The 22,767-nt window shown below is 39.0% G+C and overlaps 1 protein-coding gene across 1 annotated transcript in view; it reads right to left on the bottom strand.

The window, feature by feature from the left end:
• Snd1 (staphylococcal nuclease and tudor domain containing 1) overlaps window positions 1-22,767 on the bottom strand; it is a 407,737-nt gene that overhangs the window by 226,316 nt on the left and 158,654 nt on the right. Inside the window, exon 12 of the mRNA XM_052173319.1 lies at window positions 2,890-2,990. Coding sequence (XP_052029279.1) covers window positions 2,890-2,990 — 101 coding nt within the window. The remainder of the gene's footprint in view (window positions 1-2,889; window positions 2,991-22,767) is intronic.

Here is a 22,767-nt window from a genome sequence, read left to right as displayed (position 1 = left end):
GGTGTCCTTTGACCTCCACACAAACACCGTGGCAAATGCAGGCCCTACCACCCATATACAGGAAAATCTTAGGCAAAATCCTCTCCTCTACACAGTGGTATTAAATAACTAACTATTAAGGGCCAGAGAGATGGCTCAGAGGTTAAGAGCACTGGCTGTTCTTCCAGAGATCCTGAGTTCAATTCCCAGCAAGTACATGGTGACTTAGAGCTATCTGTAATGGGATCGGATGCCCTCTTCTGGTGTGTCTGAAGACAGCTACAATGTACTCATATATATATAATAAATCTTAAAAACAAAACAAAACAAAAAAAACCTAACCATTAAATCAGATAAAGGGTTCTTAATACAGATACAGGTTATTTCTGAATATAAGCTAAATGCTTGAATTTTAATAACTCAATTTCCTACAATATTATTTTTGGTTTATTTTAAGCTAAAGAAAATTCAGGGGTAAAAGGAGAAGAGTAAATACAAAGTAAGATGAAGAAAAAACAAAGCCCTTCCCATGGGATGCAGAAAACAAGTCTAGAGGTCTACCTGCTAGGGAAAACCTACCTTAACCACAGAGATTCTAGATCAAGGAAAAGAGGGAGGCTTTCAGTTCCTAGTTCTGCTTAGATAGAGTGGGTAGAGAGATGGCTTAGCCTAAAAGCCTAGCCTTGGAAATCCTGAAGACATAGATTTGATCTCCAGAATCCAAGATGGAGAACAGACTCTTGAAGCTGTCCTCTGACCTCTACATGTGCCCTCCCCACCACCACCAACCAACCAACGAACAAAGAAAACTGTACCATCCAGGAATAAAACATTCAAACACTCCTATAACTGCTTCCTAAAGAGACCTTCACTGCATTACAGTTAACAAATAATTCAACAAATTTCTTGTACTATGATCTAATTGCTACTAGAGCTATGACTAGAGTAGATGAGACAAAATTCCCCAATGCCAGGGTGATAACAGTCTAGGGAATGATAGCTTTCTAATGTCAAGACTGTATCAAGTCTCTGCTTTCTTGTACACCCATGTATAGGATATATAAGAGACTCAAAGAACTGAATGGTCAAAATGCAGGTGATTGAACCAAAACAGGCAAATAACTGGAATAAATATTTCTGAAAAGAAAGCATACAAATGACCATATTAAAAAATACCATTAATAGTGATCAGACAAATAAAAAATGTAAGCTAAAGGACAATGAGGTATTGTCTCTACCCAATCATAAGGGTCATGATCAGAACACTAACAATCCACAAAGGCCCCAAGAGCTGAGGAAGAGGGCTTCCCAGCGCTGCCAGCTGGTTGTACACAGCACAGGCATTATAGAATACTGGGGATGCGCCCCTCTCTCACCCACCAGCAAGTCCACTTCAGGTGGACTAAGTAAGAACCTGCTCAATTTGAGGAAGTGATAAATCAAACTTGAACCTGGAGGTCTGAGTCACAGGCACAGCCACAACTTTCCACAAAGTGGAAATACTTTGAAATTGGCTGTCGTGGATTATCCTAAAAATTTAAGAATCCCCAAAAGCCAGTCCCTGAATATTTGGCTTTAGGCAGTATAAAGTTATTTTTAAATCTACTTTGGTGGTATGTTAGTGATGGTGGAGACCATCTGACAAAAATAAAAATGTACAATTGCACAGATGTAAAACTGTTTCCCCAGTAATTAGGAAGCAGGACTAGCAATCTATGAAGGCAAGTCCTGAGTCTTCCAGTCACAATTTAATACAAGGAAATACTAACCACCAGCATTTCCCAATGCAGAACCATACACTCACTTTAAAGAATTGGTGATAAACTGGCAATAACTATTGTAAGGTATTTGGACAGAATGTTGACTAAAATATCACATAGTTTCCCACATTTCTAGATACTATCTAGCTGGTGAGAAGCTGGCTCCTTATAAAAGCTGTGCTGGTGTGAAGGCAGTGACATCAGTTGCCTACACTGAGATTGTCCCACAGAAATGAAACCTACAATCGCTGTGTGAACATTAGCAATATTAATAAACACAGGAGTGGGAACTGTCTAAAAATAGTCCTTTCCTAAAGCAAAGGCAGCGAGGGAGAGGGGAAGAGGCTCCTGCTGGACAGGAGATCCCGAGCAGCCACAGTGCGCCACTCTAACTTGAATGCAGTTCTCCTACCAGCTTCACTGCTCACGCAGTAAGTAAAACAACCCCTTCTTTGCGCAAAGCCTCATTCTTTGCCTCCCCTTAAAAGAAGAGAAAAATGCCAGTTTGCTAACAAGCAGCATTTAAGGATGTTAAGGAGAGACAGAAACGATAACCATGCTGGTATATGTTATGCAAAGTAAGAATTGCTACTAGGGACTGACAGATTGTTTTAATATTTATTGTGAAAGCATGGCCCAGCAGGCTTCCTCCTTCCTTGTCAGGTGCCTTCCTTGAAAGATTCTCCTCATCAGCCAGGCTACTCAGAGACCTTAGAACAGAGCTGGGGATATATTAACTCTCTACAAAGAAATGACCAGTTAACCTCTCCCTCTCTTCTTCCCCAATGTATTAATAGGAGGAAGTATCTAAAACTCAACTTTCTAAAACAACATGAAGAAGCTTAACTCGTTTTGGATAGTATCTAAGAACAGCTTGATATGCAATAAATAGCATGTATTTATTGTACTAATGTACTCCATAGGGCCAAGCACACAGAGCCCAATAAATCTTAAATAATAACAATAATGGAAGTACATAATTAGCTAATGAATGATTATAAAGTGCTTTACAAATACAGTGCTACACAGGGACATAATTATAATGCACTGGGTTAAGTGCAAGAGAAAGCAAGCATGGGGGTAGGGTTAACTGAACAGAGTATTCAGCTACTTAAAAAGCAAAGCCCAGTTGGGCAGGTGGAGCACATACATTCCTCCAATGGTGACAGTGGCACAGGTACGCTCTGAAAAGGCAGGCACCGTTTCTGTGGCTGGGCTGGCTGGTCTAATGTAGTCCACAGTCACATTGACCTGGAAAGAAATGATGAAGGAAGTTAGGTTGGAGTCTATCGCAGCTCACTAGCAGCCATAGCACATGTACATTCAACTCAGGTGGACTTTATGGATCTAGAATTAAAAACAACAACAAAAAACAAACTAACACATAGCAGAAAGATCTCCAAAAGACATTTGGAGATCTTAGATATATCTTGGATATATTGGATAAAGCACCAGGACACAGAAAAAACTTTTCAAGCTCAAAAGGATAATTTGATTAAAAAATGCCACAGGACTCATACAACTCAAAGAAAACATATAGATGAGAAAACGCTGGCATCGGTACTCCACTCCAAATGTCACTAGGTAATGGCAATTCTAAGCAATGAAATATGAGCTGAGGACTGGGCTTAGTAATAAAGTACTTGGATACCATGTACAAGATTCTATATCAATCTGTAACATTGCAAAAATGTTCCCCCACACATAGACTATATGCTTAATAGTACAGACAAACTAGATCAGGAATTACACAATGGCATTAAAAGAGTATGGAAAGAAGAATTCTCACTCACACCTGCTAGAAATGTAAAACATATGGGTATCAACCATTAGAAGAAAGTTCAGTATTTTCTTAAACAACTAAGCATAAATTTTATATAGAAATATGAATCCTTGAAATTTACTTGAGAGTTGAAAACTTGTCCATAAAGAAACCTATACCTGGAAGTTAACAGCAGCTTTGTTCATAGCTGACAATAATTAGAGGCAAACCTGATAACCATCTGGAGATGAACAGAAACTGGTAAATCCTGATGGACATTATTTGGCACAGAAACAATGTGCCATGCCATAGACAAAACACAGGCAGAGGCAGGCAGATTTCTGAGTTAGAGACGAGCCTGGTCTACAGAGTAAGTTCCAGGACAGCCAGGGCTACACAGAAAAACCCTGTCTGGGGAAAACCAAATCCAAAAAACCAAGAAGAAGAAGGAGGGGGAGGGGGAGGGGGAGGGGAAGGTGAGGGGACGGGAAGGGGGAGGGGGAGGGAGAAGGGGAGGGGGAGGAGGAAGAAGAAGAAGATGATGATGATGAAGAAGAAGATGGCAATCACAAGGATCTTGGATCTGATTTCACAGTGTGTAAATTAAAGTGACACAGATAACTAGGTCTAATAGCAACACAGATGGAGTCAGCAACGTTTGTGGGGGAATTCAGGGCATGCCAGGACAGAAGAATCTTTAAGTTTTCAATGAACAAAGGGCATGCATACAAATAGGAAGCTGTAGGCACAAAATGAGAATATTGTACAATAAGTAAATGTGAGTATACTGAACAATAATACTATTTCTTTATGAAATGGTTTAATATAGTTCTATTTATGTGTCACAACCAATTACATAGGATCCACTAGGAAACACTATGGGTTGTGTCTGTATACTTGATTTGGGCCAAGCTTTATCTATTATGCTAAAGACAAACCCCGATTTAAGCAGCATGAAGCCATTCCTGAGTCCAGAATGCCTTTTCTAAGCACATTATCAGTTCTTAGCCTCAGCCTAAAGACAGCATACTGTACAGGCATGAAGTTTGGCCACACTTCTGGTCAGTACCATTCCAGCCAGAACTTTCACTTTGTCCTTCACAAGTGTTTTAAAAACAAAACAGGAAGGACTCAGGAGATGTCTCAGAAGTGAAGTACTTCCCACCAACACATAAGGATCTGAGTTCTATCCCTGGCACCCATTTAAAAGAGAAAAAGACATGTAACTCAGCACTGGGCGTAGAGACAAGATGACCCCTGGGGCTTGCTGGTTACCCAATCGATGAGCTCTAGGATCAAAGAGAGGACTGCTTCAAAAATAAGGAGAACTGAGGATGACCTCTATCTAATCTCTACAAACATCTACCTACCTACCTACACACACACACACACACACACACACACACACACACACACACACACTTTTCAAAAAATACATAAAAAAAAACAGACATCTTAAAATTTCAAACCTGATCATATTACATTACATGATTTGATACATCATACTTTGATACTGATCACACTTTTAAATTTGGGGGAAACTGCCAAACTCAAAAAACAGGAGCCATATCAGAGACCAGGCACAGAAGAGCTGAGACTAGGTAAATCTTTAGGGATTTACCCCTAAAATCAGGTGTCTGCATTCAAAATATGTAAATACAAGGAATATGGAGACAGGCAGGCTAGCCAACAAATACTTCATGGGTTTTAAGTTTCCATGCATGTAGCTGAGCTCAGTTAATATAGGAAAAAAGTCAGGACAAGGCATGGGACAGCTGCACATAGAGAGGACAAGGGGACTGAGTTACTAGGGAGAAGTACTTTAGGTAAGCTAGTTCGCCAGGAACTCTCTCTCCAGAAAAGGCCTCCAGCATAGGTGCTAAAATGAGAGGCTACAAAAATAATAAGAATATATGGAGCCATGGAAAAAAACATACAGGTGGTCAAACTGTCAGCTAAATACCAAAGTTGGCCAAATCATGGAAGAAAAGTTGCCTCAGGGTCATCGACTGTGAAGCTCTCAAATCTCATCAAAGAAGTTTCTTTGTGCAATGGAAAGCATTTAATGAAGCAACTTAGAACTGACCAAATTACATAAATCATGTGAACAAATGGTCGTGAGGTACTCACTACAAATGAGAAATCTTTATCACAGCCTTTCCCACAGTCTCAGGGGGCATGACAGAGGAGAGGGCGGGGAGATGTTAAGAGCCAGGGCCACGGAGGAGTAAAGCAACAGTGTCTTGTGGATGTGCAAGGGTGGCCACACTCATCAACTCTTAGCAGTTGTGATGGCCCACTCCAGACACACACAAATTAAACCTAGTCTAAATTACAGCATGGAACAGAAAGGGGTCCACTAGACCCACCTCAACTGAAGAGCTATAGGGAGCTGGTGGTTTCTGGGAAAGGGACAGCTCATTTTCCTAAGTGGTGTGGCTTCTGGTACGTTGCTCCTATTCCTGTGGATGCTCCAGACCCAGAACCATGTGGGTTGCAGAAACGGGTTCATGGGCCTATGAAACTTAAGAAGAGGAAGAGAGGAAGTGAAGCTGGAGAGGTAAGGTGGCAGCAGAGGCTCTAGTGGGAACCGGGATGTGAGAGTACAATCTGAATACACTGTATGAGTATTTCAAAGAATGAAAGAATTTTTTTAAATACATGGAAATGACAAAGTAGACATATCCCTGAATTTTGAATAACCAATCCAACAAATTCAAGCCCCATTCAACAAACTCAAGCAGTAGGAAAGAAAAATCACCACCTATTAAAATGTAAAATAAGTGAATCTCAGTTACCTGCCAATGCTAGACCTGTTCCTCAGACAGGGATGGGGGGGGGGGGATGGGGATGGGGAACAGTTACAAGCACAGGAACAGTCTGTGGAACATTCTCTCTAGTTCCACAGGGATTGTGGTTGCAGTGGGGTAATGACAACAAACCAGAGTGAATGAACGCCTGTGCTTCCAGGCCAGAGGTACTGTGCCCAGGGGAACCGCCTTCCAAGGGAACCCATGGGAACAGACCTCCCACCCTCACACTTTAATCTGCAATAACCAGAAGAAATAACAACTACATTCATCTTTCAATTAATTATTTCCTATATCAAGAGAAAGAGAATTGCAAATGAGTCAGAGATTAAAGAGCTCTTCATGGCGGCAACATTATTAAAGAAAATCTCAGATACAAATGAAGCTCTGAGAATAGCCCACAGCCAAGATACACACCTGCAGGCTACTATGACAAGCCAGGAATTAAAGTCAATGTGTAATTAGCATTTATGTCCCTCTCCTGTGGATTCTCAGATCTGTTCCCCTGCCTTGAGTTTTTCATCTCCAGATATTCATCACTGACCTGCCAATCACTCTGAAAAGCTGAAATTTAAACAGGTTCAATTAAAATGACAGGAAATGTTAGAAATGTCTGTCTGAATAAATGGTGACCTAAATTTTGGGTTTGTGGTAAGTTCATATGAAATGGCCCAAGTTAAAGAGAAGAAACTGATTAATACAAAGGTGGTCCCTCCTGTTGAAGCAAAGGTGCTGCTGATAACGAAACGATAAGTGTGAATAAGCTACCCCCTGAAGACAAGGTGGAGAGAAAAACAATTGCAGATGCTCCACAGATATTGGGTTTACATGTGTGCAGCATCTTCACATGGAAATTAAGAATGCTAGATTAGGATTTTAGGATTTTATAGTACCTTTAATTCTAACACTGTAAACACAGCCTAGCCAAAAATGGTGTGTTATATCCTAAGTTCTTAAACCTTTGTAATTTATACCTGCCTTGTACCAATAAACTGAAACATGGAGATGGAAAGCACTCAGGGAGGAGGAATGTGTCTTTTCAACTGGCATAGAACTTGCAGTTGAACATACAGTAAATATTTGTTGCATGGATGGATGGATGCAAACAGGAATATTTTCAAACATAATATTCTGGGGGACATCTTCAAAATGAGAAGGCTGGACATTTTAAGGACAATCTGACAAGTTGGCGAATCTGCTGTTTTATATAACAAGAAGAAAGATCTCAACTGTTGGTGATGGAAGCCTGAGGGAGGAAAAGTATTTTAAAATTGTGATGAAATCCTGAAGTTAAACAAAAAAAGTAACTACCATGAGAGACAAAGAAAATTATACATTATAGTATTTCTCATAAAATTTGTTTCTTGAAGCTATGAAAGAACAGAAAGCAATCTAACCAATCACTGGACACTATATTACAGAAACTTCTTTGAGAGCAATTTCAGGAAACCTTCAGAGGAACTCAAGTCTACATTTCTCTCTCTTGTAAAGCCTGAAAGCAGTTAGTATAATAAATTCACTTTGGACCACATTTAGACTCTGAGCCTCTATGGACATTCTTCAAGTAAGCAGTGACTAGAAAATATCAAATTGCCAAAGAACTAGATAGATGCTAATTAAATGAGAGAATGAAACCTACCTAAGCATTAAAGATGGGGTAAGGAGAAGAGCAACTGCACATCCATAACCTTTCCAGGTCACACTGTAAGTTTACTTCTAATATAAGTAGAGCTGTTATGTGAAGCTATTTGGTATAATTACCACATAATCCCATCTATTAGTCCACCCAGTGAATCATAAATTCACAGGAAGCTGCAATACTCTGCCTTTAGAAATAAGCTCTGTTATGTGCCTGTTCTCATGGCAGAATTTGTGGGTAGTTACAGACACACAGAAGATGGCACCATCTGGGCCTAAATCCAAATCACTCTGACTAGACACAAAGCTGAGTAAACTGGAGAACTTGCAAAGGCAGTTAAGAGCACAGGCCTTGGAACAGCCAGGGTGCATCCACAGGGTTGGCTCACAACAACACCCAGAGCAGCTGTGTGAACCTGGAAGGATCACTCAGTGTCTCTGTCTGTTTGTCTGTCTCTGCTTGGAAGAAAAGCATTTGCATGCATAAGGGAATAGAACAGGGTGTGACTCAAGAGTTAGGTTCCAAGTAGCTTATTTAAAAAAAAAAAAAAAAAACAACAGGTACAGATTTCCTCAGAACAGTGCCTGGCACAGACTAAGTGGTAAATAACTATGCATGAAATAAACAAACACACCTATACATACCTATAAGGATAAATAAGACACATGTTGACTTAAATCATTAGACTCCTGAAATCATTAGACAGACAGACTCAATTAAATATACTTTTCTCCTTAAGGAGTCACAGCAAACAAGAATGTGTACCTCATACATATTCATCCCAACTCTGAGATAAGTAGAGCTTATTTTGAAAAATGACACACTATTTGGTATTTATTTAACTGTTTTAAGGATTAATTTCTCAGGTACTAGCTATTGGATATTTTACTTCCTGATGATAACTGAAGCAGAATCTGTGAACTATTTCAGTTAGTAGGTTAACTGGAGAAATTCTGGGCAGGTGCCTCTTGACTTTTTAAACGAGGAAGACGATAAATGTCAAAGACCATGAATACATCTGCTTTGGGCTTAGTAGGACTTTCCATACATAATACTCATCACTATTCAAATTAATTATGCATCCTTAACCCTTTCCTTGCTAAGAAATACCTTATGTAATCATTCTGAAGACAATGATAGTTTTTTAAAACAACAACAACAACACCAGCAACAACAGCAACAGCAACAACAACAACAACACCAATTTGAAACAGTCAGTCATCCACTTATCTAGGAATGGGATAACCTCAGAACAAGTTGTTATTGATGAGGCCTCCTGGTCCTGTTTCCAGGCTTAACCTCTGCTGTCCACCTAGCAAAGTAAGTCTTTCACACATGATCACAGGGAGCTACACGACAAGACAAACTTACTTGGTTCTAGTCAGTATGTGAAAGAAACAAGTAAACCCTGAGAGCCAGATATGCATGCTTACATGACACCAGTAGGAACAGTGGTGAGCTTACTTATTTCACTCAAATTTACAAACTATGGCCATACTAGTATAAAGCTAAAGGAGAATTTTTTTTTAAACTTTTTTTTTTAATTTTTTATTTCTTTATTATATGTAAGTACACTGTAGCTGTCTTCAGACACCTCAGAAGAGGGCCTCAGATCTTGTTAGAGATGGCTGTGAGCCAACATGTGGTTGCTGGGATTTGAACTCATGACCTTTGGAAGAGCAGTCAGTGCCCTTAACCACTGAGCCATCTCTCCAGCCCCGAGAATTTTTTTTTGTATAAAGACTTTAATATTTGGTATGTTTTGTATATATAGCACATCTCCATTTGGACAACCCCATCCAAGTCCTTGAAGCCACATATGGAAGAGTCTGAGCCCCTTGGTACTATATTCCTAGCCTTCTGTAGTGCACAAAGACATACTTATTTGGTCTGTGCTTGTTGTATAAGTTTATGTGTACCAGGTGTATGTAGGAGCTTTACTGAGACCAGAGGAGGGCACTGGATGCCCTGGAACTGCAGTCATGTGAGACATGACAAGTTTGCCAGAGCTCTTAACCTCTGAGCCCTCTCTCCAGGTCCCAGCCAAAGTCTTCACCTTGTTCCACTGTTATATGATCCTACTTCTTGGTTCTAATTTTCTCCCTTTATTTTCCCCTGTGAACTTTTAATATCTTCTCATTTTTCTGAGTCCTTATGAAAACTCTGAAAATAAGTATGAAAAGTTATGGTGTAAAAAACAAAAATGTTTATTCCTTGATTTCAAATCTGACTAGTCTAGGGAAACATACTTCCGTAATTCTAACCTCAATTTCTGGTATTTGAATACATTTGTGTAAGAATCCGAAGGGCTGTCTTCCTGTCTTCTAAGTAAAAAAAATACCCTGTTTTTCCAGTTGTGATTCTGGTAGAACTGGGAATCAAACCCAGGACTTTAGTCTGTTAAGCAAGTGCTTTGCCCTAAGCCTCGCTTTAGGGTAATTTTCAATGATGTTTTCTAATTCATTTACAATTAACTCACAATTTGCCAACACAGTTCTAGTCTTCTTTAACTTAAAGTCCAAAATTTATTCTAAGATAGGTGGTAACCAATCTTGTTAAATCATGTTTAAAAATTGCTGTTTAAGTTATTTGTTGATTGGAGATATTATTTTTAAAAAATGAGCTATCTTTAGATATGACTTGTCTTTTTAAAAGTTTTAATTATTAAAGTTGAAACTTATTTTATTCCATTCAGCCATCTTTGCATATTTATGTCTCTTAAACTGAAATAATATTTATAACAAGCATTCATAAAAACTTACACATTCTATTGCTTCATCTACACTACAACAGACTGAAAGACATAACGCAGTCTCCTGGGCTACCAGTGCAACGCAGCCTAGCTGTATTCTGGAGGACCCTTCTACATCACTGTAATTAGGTGCTAAGGCTGGTTGTTTATTCTCCTGTATTTATGCTGCACTCCATCAACAATCACCCTCCCACCTCCTGCGCACAAATCTATTTTTAAGCCCATTTTATTTTCATCAATGGACTGGTAACCTATAATGCTTACAAACCGTTAAAATCCCAGAGGCAAATAGCCTTCTTACTTGATGCTTTTCTAACAATCGAGTCTTCAGCATCCTTTATATACCCCAAGCACATATATATCCCAACTTCCATGCACAGATGCCTTTCTCTGCTTTGAGTGCAAAGATAAAGTACAGCACACACAGGGCCATTGGAGGTGCTAAGAGTCCCTACCTGACATTAAGCATTCATTTAAGTAGACATCATTGCTGGCTAATAAGTGTTCAGCTTGATAAATATTTAATTAGAAGCATACACAAACTCATGATTCAAAAATACACAGTGACACATTTTATGTAGGGGTCATTTGAAATTGGCAAAGACTTCTGAAGCAGTGATAGCTAGCGGACAACAAATTGCGATTAAAATGACCTAAAGAGACACTGTACCAATAACCATGGAAGCAAACAAAGATGCAAAAAGAACAACAAAAAACAAAAAAACAAAAACAAAACAAAACAAAAAAAAACCCAAAAAACAAAAAACCAATGGGGAAACACAGCTTCAAAACCTGAAATTATTTTAATTAAATTTGAGCATTTTCAGAAAAATATATAACCATTTGTTCAAAATATCCTTACATATGCGAGCATATTCATTAAACTTGACTCTTTTCAAGGATTTTTTATTTTACACCCTGGTGTTTCGCCTGCACTCATGCATGTTGTATGGGGGTGTCAGATTCCCCTATAGAAGGGGTTACAGATGGTTGTGAGCTGCCATGTAGGAGCTGTAGAAAGAAGCCAGGTCCTCTGGAAGATCAGCGAGTGTGCTTAACTGCTGAGCCATCTCTCCAGCCCCAGACTTCTGTTTAAGTGTTTATAATCCCACAAATATAATTAAGGAGTGTAACTGGTGTTTGTCCCAACATTCCATTATCTCTGTTAAATTATTATGTCGCTGTCAAAAATACAACCCATAACTTTTAATACCAAACTGCTTGTCTCTAAAAGACTGAAAGGCCCCAAACTGTTCCCTGTACCCCTTTGCATGTCCCAGTTTATCACAAGTATAGCTTCTCTCATTGCTTTCCCCAGGGAGAGAACTTGGGGGTGGGTCTTTTTTCTCTTCTATACAGTGCCAATCAAAGTTATCTGTGTCCAAAATTCCCAAGGTCACCAGCAGTCAGGGGAAATTAAATCACAATGTCTAGAAGTCTCCCTGGAGGAGTTCCAGTCGCATAAGTAGCACAAGAACATGGAGATACTTAAGCCTTTGCCTTTGTGAAAATGCATACAATGTCACCCAGTCTTTAAAACAGACATCAGTCCTAAAACTTCGAGGAGATGATTAGAAGGAATATGAAGAAAGCAGATGTGCTTAATAGCTTATAAGAGTTACTGGAGGAGGGGAAGGATGGCAAGGATGAGGACAACTAAGGAATGTGCACATGTAAAACGTTCTGTTACATCGGTTAATAAAGCCAGCCTCCGAAGATCTGTAACGTGTGCCCCACTCACTACGAAGACAACCTGAAAAGCCTAGGCGATAAATGAATAATCAAAGTATTCACTCAGCCAACAGTGTTCCTAGCATCCTACTGCTGTGGGAGGGAGGAGGGGGAGCCAAGCCAGCTTGGGAAAGGTACCCTGCATTCTCATTAGTTGGCCCAAAGAAGCCATTGTGCCTAGGGTTAATGCATTCAAGGAAGTTAACTAAAGGCCAATAGGAAAATGGTGAATTGGCCTCATAGAGCTGTGTCATGACCTTAGAGAATTGCAGAGAAAGATGTAATCATTCTTTAGGAATTGTTTGGAACAAAATACAGTCTGATAATAGATTGCTTTGTATTAATAGATCACTCTGTATCTTATTCTTACTTCTGTAGCTAAGTAAGCATTTCAAAATAATTGACCTTTCTGGAGACCAAACTCAGGGCAATAAGAATGCTAGGTAAGTACTACTCTACCACTGACATAAAATTTACTCTAGGCATTTCCTTACATAAACAAATGAATGTTCACTTCCAGGCCTCTGCCACCCCCCACACCCAGTTCTTATCTCTAAGTTATCAGATACACAAAGCTAAAAATACTGATTAGGTTCCTCAAAAATCTAGTCTCACTATCCAATCCATCAATTCACTTCTGGGCATACTTTTTTTTTTGTATTTTTTTTTTTGGTTGTTGTTGTTGTTTTGTTTTTTTCCAAGACAGGGTTTCTCTGTATAGCCCTGGCTATCCTGGAACTCACTCTGTACACCAGGCTGGCCTTGAACTCAGAAATCCGCCTGTCTCTGCCTCCCAGAGTGCAGGGATTACAGGCGTGCGCCACCACCGCGCACCGTGGAAAATAGGTTCTTAACAAAAATTCTGAATGGCCTCGTTTACAGAAAAATTAGTTACAGTAACCAAAATGTGGAACAGAGAAATGTGCATCAATGGATGAATTGATGAACTAAATGTGGCACATGGAATATCACTCAGGCTCAAAGGAAGAAAACTCTTGACATGTTGCAACATGGAGCTAGTGTGAAGGCTTCACGGGAAGTAAAAACAAACTAGTCACAGAAAAGATATACAAAAAGGGACGGTGAATGTCACCACTCAAGTGATGTGCCAAGAGTACTTAAGTCCAGGAAGGCAGAAAGGAGACCAGAGCTTGGCAGTCCAGGGACAGCAGGGAAGGGCATTTAATGGCTATGCTTGCAGACCCAACATGAGCAGGCTCTTGAAACGGATGATGGCCAGAAGAACATAACACTGAAAAGCTACACTACAAATATTTCTCAAGACGAAGCTTCTAACCCCAGGAGACTCAAATATGCACGGGTCAGCAACAGTTTAGTGGCATCTGAGCTGGCAGAGACCAGGCAAATCTAGGCTTCAGTGAGACAAACTCATGAATATCTTAGGTGCATCAATTCCCATGGAAAAGAGGTGGTTCTCAAAGGCAACTGATAATTAGAAATCATGTGTAATAATTTAAATAGAGATCAAAGGCACTATTTATATAGGATAAAACTTATGTACTGTTCCCAGGATATAAACCTGACATTGTCTATTTTCTCACCTTCTGAAAAGTAGCAATCTTTTCTCAAGCACACTGTATATAGGGGTTCTGAGGAATCTACTCAAATGGATCCCATGAGGAACCTGGAGAAGGGGACACATGGCTTTGACTAAATTAGTGAATTTTTTGATGTTGTATACCCTGAAATATTTCCTCTGAAGAATAGACTCTCCCTACTACAAGTGATCTGTCACCTATAGATTTTAAGAATATTCTAACATCCCATTGTAATTTCCACACTTCTATTTACTTACTGGATCTAATAGCTTCTACCTGTGCTTTTGTCTAATAAACTTATGCTTTCATGTGCTTCTCCAAGAGGTATTTTCCACCACTATCAGCAAACTTATTTTTCTCTTTGGAGATCCTGCTAACAAGCCTGGTAACATTCAACATAGGATGTCCTTTGGCTGAGCAACTGTACTTCTGAAAACTCATTCTAACAGACCAAAGAAGCTGGTGAAAAAGCCACGTCCCTTTTGTACTGATGTGGCTTACCATCAATGTGTTAGCTACATGCTGAGCCCAAAATCCACGTTGGCTGAGCTACAGGCTGTCTTCTGAGCTGTGTATTGCTAGCACTGCAATGAAATGATGATCTGCTGAAAGCAAGGGAGATAGGTATACACAATCTGAGATGGGAAAATGTTCAGATCAAAATGTCACTGCTCAGTGATACGGAGTAAGATTCCAGGTGGGGGAACAAAAGTAGGATGTAGAGTCTGGAAGAACATACTTGGCACAGAAGATCTTACTTCTAAAGTTGCAATTGGTATACTTTTTTCTATTGGAAGTATAAAAAAAAAACACTTTAAAGAAAAAGTAAGAAATGTAGCCTGAAATATATGTATGACAGAAACATCTACCTTCCAATGTAAAACCAACAGCATCCTGCTCACAAGCAGGACCTTCAGTGTTGAACATGTATTTCTTCACAATTCCCACTTGAGGCCATGGTCAATGCTCAGTGGTATCTGCCAGCTACCTAGAAATTCTGCAGGCCATGCTAAGCAGTTTGGAGAAGGTGATGAGCTTCTGGGTGCCCAGTGGTATACGGTTGCCATGGCAGGTGGGCATCACTGTCGGCAAGTGAACTGCCAATCTCACTGCGAGCCGATAATGATCCTGCCACTACCACCTGCCTGCCATATGTTTTCCCTATTTGTCCCGTAACAGGGAACTGCATTTGGCATACTCATCACTGACAGTTTGATGCTATTGGTTGGGTTTGTTGTACTTCACTGCTGCCCCTCAGGTAGAGAAGAGAGGCAGAGGGCTATGAGACACTGTGCTACCCACTGACCATTCACAACGACACAACAGTTTGTGGCAGAGTAACCAGGCAATCTCCCTTTAGTATTAGTACTGAGACTTCTAGGATTGTAGGGCTCTGCCCAGTGATCTTGTTCACCATTAGGAGCAAGAATAGAAGTTCCCTTTTCCCGTAGTAAATTGTACATCTTCCGTCATCCTTAAGACAAGAAGAGGAACCATGTATGCCAAAGGGCCTCTCTCTTTACTGAGATGGTATAAAGAAGCAAGAGTCATAAAATGCCAGCCGATGGAAAACTGCTCAGGAGGAGGATACAGTATGGTAGTAGATAGATCACAATAGGGGAAATGGGGTTGTATACCAGCAAGCTGGACTGCAATGTGCTATTTTAATTAGAAGTCTGTGCCAACAAACTAGTATATATGTCCTGAAAAGAGGTTTTCAGTAGAGTTTAGGTAACAGATAGTGGCAAATAAAGAGATTGCTGGGATTGGCTATGAATGCCACCCGAAGTCCATGTCTACAACTGATAAGACCAATGAAAGGAACACATTCCATGAGTTTGAACATCACTGTTTTTAATTAAGGAGACCCTGCCCACACTACTTAACTGCTTCTTTATACCTTCTATAAGCATCATTTAACACAGTGAATAAAATGCCAGCCAACATAAGTACCAAGAATCACCAAATGTTTCTTCAGCAATTACTCCACCTAACAAGCAGATTTACCTCTTAATTTTAGATGAAAATTCATAAAAGTGATAGCATAAAATTCATCAGCTTAAATAAGTATAGTTATAATACTTTACAACCATGGCCATTACCCAACTCCAACATACATTTATCAAACCAGGTAGCAGCCCTGGATCCATTAAGACATCCCTTTTCAATTGCAGCTTCCCCTAGCCCTTGGCAACCACCAATCTAGTTACTGTCCCTATGGATTTCACTACTCTTAATATCTTACAATGAAACCATTAATTTGTAGTTCTGCCTCATTTTTTTTCCAAAATAAGTACATGAGGTTCAATTATACTATAATATGTTAATGAGACTTCAGTACCTCCTTAGGCAGACGGTGTGAACTATATATTGCACTGTAAGAAAAGTGTAATAAGAACCACTTTTCTAGTAAGATCCTATGTCAACATTGTTTTGACCATTATGAAAAAGGTGCACTGGGAGTCAGTAGCAAACAATGGACTGTATACATACAAGTACCTGTAATGTACAAGAACTAAGACATCAGAATCAAGTCATATAAACAATTTAATCTTCTAATTTGCCAACTTCAGATAACCTTGACCAAATCCACAAATGTGTGTTCAGTGGGTGGGGCTGAGTGTCATTCTCTAAATAATGAGAAATGAATCACTTCAGAGGAAAGAAAACTTCCTCAACAGTTGTTTGTTAACCATAAACTAGATGGGCACTATAGAGAGTATGTAAGTTGATGTTGGGTATAAAAATAAGTCAGAGACAACAGCTATGGGTTTCTGTATTACTTTGCACACACTTGCACTGAGCCAGCTGATTCACGTTGATTCTCATTCTCTGTCTTGGTCTTCTAGAAACAACATGTGTATAGAGAGCAAGGGATCTCACCACAATCTGTTGCCTGAGGCCACTCCTAATTAACCCCTTCCTCTTCTGCACTTACAGCTAGGCGATCGCAGTGGGAAAACTTAAAACATATATTTATATATATGTACACACACATACATATATATGTCTTATACACACACACACACACACACACACACACACACACACATACACACACACACACACACACAATGATAGTCAAAATAAGGAGAAACAACCCACAACTCTGCTTTTTAAGTTATCATGGGAAATTTTTTTTTTTAAATTCTTTTAAAAATTCCTACAGCTGGAGAAATGGCTTATTGTTAAGCGCACCGGATGTTCTACCAGAGAACCAAGGTTTGATTCCCAGTATCCACGTGGTGGGCCCTGCCCCAAGGGATTCGATGCTCTCTTCTGGCATCCATGGACACTATGCACACAAATGGAACACAAATATACACAGACAAAAACACCCATAGCCACAGAATAAACAATTTTTAAAGCTCTTAGCTTAGTGTGTATGCTTGAGAACTCAGGTATGTATATTCATGTTAGAAGATGGCTTTGGAAGGAGGGTCTTTTTCTACAATGTGGGCCATGGGGATTAAGCTTAGGACATCAGGCTTAGCAGCAAGCACCTTTAGCTTCTGAGTCATCTTGCCAGCCCTATTCCTGTGATATTAGAAAAAGTCTCTTCTAGAAAACTCTGTATTTTAGCCTAAGAGATCAATTAATATCCTATGAACAAGAAAGTTCTGAGCTACAAACTTAATCTACTGGTGTCAAAACACCAACTAGAGAGCTAATGATGGTATTATTTTTTAGATTTATTTTATTTCATTTGTATGAATGTTTTCCCTGTGGAACTGGAGTTACAGGAGGTTGTGAACCACCATGTGATGGCCTGTCCTAGATAATCATGAGAACAAGAAGTGCCCTTGTCCACGGATCCATCTTTCCAGGCACCTAGGGGTGGTATTTCATAATACTCTACTACTGCAGAATTACCACAGACTGGAGGGAAACTCTATGGAAAAGAAGAAGAAGGAGCATCTAGACGCAAGAGCGCAGAGTAGACACAAGTACTAGAGAGTCCCAGAACATCAGCAAGTATGGCTTCCAATCACACACACGTTTACTGCAATCATTACTTAAGACCTTCAGGGAAAACATGGAGAGGCATGTCTAAAGCCCAGACAACTAAAGCTCACGTTTTAAAACAGCTACAAAGTTCAGGAAATAGTAGTAAAACTTGCTGTTAGAAAAAGAAAATGAACAGTATGCTAATTCAGTATGTTTACTAAGGAATGAAACAGAACAGTAAATAAAACTTTAAATGATTGGATTTTAGATTAATTATCTCCTAAAATAGATAAAAGACTATTATGTACTGTCTCTTAATTTTCTCCATAAAAGACAAACCAAGATGCATAGGCATAGTTAGACTAAATGAAAAGTTATAGTTATACATAGAATCTACATAATGAGTGATTACTGAAGATAGGAGTTCAGGAATTGAAATGGTGCACCTAATCTAATGAAATTTAGTGACATCAGCTTTCTTCTGGTGACTATAAAGCTTAATATTCAATGATAACTTTGAAACTAAAAGGTCTAGAAAAATACCTTATGAACAAAAGGAACTTGTAGGGTTGCTAGGGGCAATGTAACCTGGAGCAAGTAATGGCTAAAAGCACAAGCTGGTATTTGTCTTAACTCCCAAACAGGAAAGGCAAGGAGCCACACAGAATAATTCTACAATATAATCTAACGTAGCATCTGCAGTGGGGACTTTATACTGGTGTGTGTTTTATCGTCACACTTCTTTTTGAGCACTGAATGAAATTTCTTTAGCTCCTTAAGGATAATTGGACTGGAATATGGTAGAAAGCCACATCAATAACAGCAGTAAAAACAGTAATAGCTATTAGGGATTTGGAAAGTTACATAATTCACGTGGAAATGATTGAAAGGAGGGGGGTCATTAGCAATACAAAAAGATACAAACTTTAAATGACAGAATCTATAACGTAAAAGAACCCCCCCCCCCAATACCTACATGGTAAAAAGTATCAGATGCTTAATATTCAATTAAATAAAAATTCTATTAGTGTTTATTCTCTTAATTTTTTAACTGCATTTTAAATAAATGAACATAGTCTATTTTAAATGGGAAGGAAAGTGATCATGGTTATTACCTAAAGCAAGTTCACACTCCTACAGAGGGGAATATAGATTTAGAAAAGATTTTACACTTCTCTAAATTTGAACACCTATTAAAGAAAAGTTTTAAGTCGATTTCCTACATATCAGAATAAAACAAATCTGATTTGGGAAAGTAAGAACCTATACTAAAGAGAAGACTATTAATATCATTTCAATATCTCAAGCCTATTATTTGTCCACGCAGAATTATAGTCTAAGAAGGGTGCCGCCAAGTTCCTCCAAGTCTGAATGGCTGCAGAAGCTTTCTTTACAACGAGCGCACAGGTGCCTCAGAGCAGTGCATTACCAGATTCCATCTCTGTGCCCAACACAGGACACCAACAAAACCCAGGAAGAGTTAGATGAGAGGAGTTAAAATCTCCAATTCAGTTACTGACCCTGATTCACTCTCAAACTTAGCACCCTAAATCTATACCTCATTTGTCTACAGAAAACCAAACATTACGATTATTTAATTAAGATAAAAGGGAATATTGTGAAGCTATGTTGTTTTGAAACAAGGAATGAAGATAAGAATTTATGCATAACATAAAATAGGCAAAATAGGCTTAAAATAAAAGTGAATAAAACTAAAAGTTTAGAATAAAGAACCAAACCCTATAAAATTACAGACGTGTGACTGTTCATGTGAGATAAAACCCACAGGATTAAAATGTGAGGCGTGCAACCCCTGTGACCTCCTTATAACTGCCCAGCTCTACAGGTCTGTGACTTGGTGCTACCTAATGAACATATACAACTCTGATGTATAATATATACACATAGACTGATTAAAATTTAAAATAAAATCATATAAAACATGAAAGGTGAATGTATCCAGTTTAAATAAATTACATAATCAGAATAAGATGAAAAAGCCATTAAAATATTTAATATTTCATTTAAGTATGTGGGAAGATACATATGGTATTGTAAATGAGAAGGTCATGGGGACTGAGTCATATATAAACAAATCTAAGTAAACACCCCAAGGTACTGTTACATGAATTACACGGCCATTCCCCACATACTTACCCTTCCTACCCACAGTCTACAGATTCTGGTAGGTAGGACTCCATGTCCTATGCTAGCTCTCCAAAATACTAGATTCAACAGGTCAATTTTATTTTACTGCCTTTAAGTGCCAATTTTCTTATGTTGTCCCTACAAAACTTCTGTAGTTATATATAATACTTCAAAATATTTGACCTACATTTGGCAAATATACTGCCTGGAACCTAAGTCAATGTTATTTACAATGAAAGATCAAGATATTTGTTAAGCTTCCTAGAGTCAAGAACTAAAGAAATAAAATAGTGAGAACTGCTAAAAATGATAGCCCTATTGCCTATCAATTCTCTTTTGAAACAAGTTATAAATGAGGAGGTAGGTGGTGGTGTGTGCCTTTAATCCCATCACCTATGAGACTGAGACAGATGGATCTCCATTTTTGAGACCAGCTTGGTCAACAGAATGAGTTCCAGGACAGCCAGGACTACACACACAGAAACTCTGCCTAGAAACACCAAAATAAATAAACAAATAAAAACAAAATAAAAATAAAACAAGCTTTAAAATGTCTGGAAGGATGCTATGAATATAGTGGAGCATGTGTCCTTGTTATACGTTGGAGCATCTTTTGGGTATATACCCAGGAGTGGTATAGGTGGGTCTTCAGGTCGTTCTATATCCACCTTTCTGAGGAACCACCACACTGATTTCCACCAACAATGGAGGAGAGTTCTTCTTTCTCCACATCCTCTCCAGCATCTGCTGCCACCCGAGTTTTGGATCTTAGCCATTCTGACTGGTGTGAGGTGGAATCTCGGGGCTGTTTTGATTTGCATTTCCCTGATGACTAAGGATGTTGAACATTTCCTTCTCCGTCATGCAAGATTCCACAGTTGAGAATTCTTTGTTTAACTCTGTACCCCACTTTTTAATAGGGTTATTTAGTTCTCTGGAGTCCAAATTCTTGAGTTCTTTATATATATTGGATATTAGCCCTTTATCCAATGTAGTCTCTTGGTTGCCATTTTGTCCTATTGACTGTGTCCTTTGGCTTACAGAAGCTTTGTAGTTTTATGAGGTCCCATTTACTAATTGTTGATCTTAGAGCATAAGCTATTGGTGTTCTATTCAGGAAATTTTCTCCTGTCAGGTTCTTCACCACTTTCTTCTCTATTAGTTTCAGTGTTTCTGGTTTTATGTGGAAGTCCTTGATCCACTTGGACTTGAGCTTTGTTCAGGGAGCTAAGAATGGAACAGCCTTATTTATAATAGCCAGAAGCAGGAAAGAACCCAAATGTCCCTCAACAGAGGAATTGATACAGAAAATATGGTGCATTTACACAATGGAATACTACTCAGCTATTAAAAACAATGAATTCATGACTACCTTTACCACAGATAAGAAGGAAACAAAATGTTTAGTAAAATTCTGTATAAATCAGAATTTAATTCTTGGTAAAATGTTAAAGTGAATCTTGAACCTAAATTTGTTTGGTCTTCAAAGAAAAAGCTTACAGATTTAGGTAGCCACACTCCCAGAGCCAATGTTAAACCTATGTTCTTTCTCCAATAAATAAGGAGAGCGATTTCATCTATTTCATGGGATTTAGCTCAAATGCTTACAAAACAAAGTAAGGCTTCAATGCTTTCTTGAAAAGGAGACCCTGACTGGCTGGCTGTAAAGAACTGGAGAGGAAAAACAATCTGGCAGTTAATTTTTCTGAGATTAAAAAAGAAAAAAACCCTCCTAGTGAAAGTATGTTAGAACTGGACATTTTATTTCAATTAAGTATTTTGGCAAATACATACATAATTTTAAAAGTGATTTTATTTAAAGATAAAACCATGGGAAAAGAGGGACACAGTAATGATACAACACTGTGTTTTCCCAACCATTCTGCCTTACACAGACTACATACATGCCTAAGTAAGGCAGCATTTCTATTCCATTTTAACTTTGAACATTCTCTGTATTTAATACCAGAATAAACTCTTCACTGCATAACCACTGGCTATCCTATAGTCATCACCCATTAATATCAACCACAACAGCTCTCTAATTCAGAGCATCAAGAGACGTTAAGCAAAATATATAGCCTGTACGATCAGAAGTAATTGACTTCATAATATTATTTCAAATTTAGTCAATATCTGAATTCATCAGTGACAGCACAATTAACAGTGTTGCTTTTAAAAGCAAATATGTTAAAGTAGAAGAGAGAGGGAGTTAGGGTATGTGGGGAGCCCTTTAGAAATGTTGAGTCCATGCAGAAAGCAACCAGGAAGGCATGGAGCATTTCTTCCTCAAGGACGGCTGCATGTAAGTTCAATAGATACGGGATCCTTCATTTTGAGCTTGAGCCTTTCAGAGAAACCTGGTGTGTAAGAACAACGAGGAGGGGCAGGTTTGCCCTTTCTTCAGCTTCCTTAGGCCACAGGCCTCAGATGTCCTGCTGTTCCCATGGGAACTCGCTCAGGCCAGGGAAACCTGCAGGCAAGCCAAGGAAGGCAGGGAGAGGAACGTGTAAGTTCTCTCCCACTCTGCCCTCCCAGGCCCACTCCTCTTACTCCAGGATTCAGGAGACCCCAGCTCCTAGGCAGTAGTGGCCTTTCTGAAGGATGACCAACCAACTTCAGTCTTGGATGGTAGGTTACCTCCCTCCTAAGAACTCAGTGCATCTTTCTCTGTCCCCA

The sequence above is a fragment of the Apodemus sylvaticus genome, chromosome 2 (assembly GCF_947179515.1).
Source record: "Apodemus sylvaticus chromosome 2, mApoSyl1.1, whole genome shotgun sequence".
In the NCBI taxonomy this organism is placed as follows: Eukaryota; Metazoa; Chordata; class Mammalia; order Rodentia; family Muridae; genus Apodemus; species Apodemus sylvaticus.
This window is presented reverse-complemented; position numbering and strand designations above follow the sequence as displayed.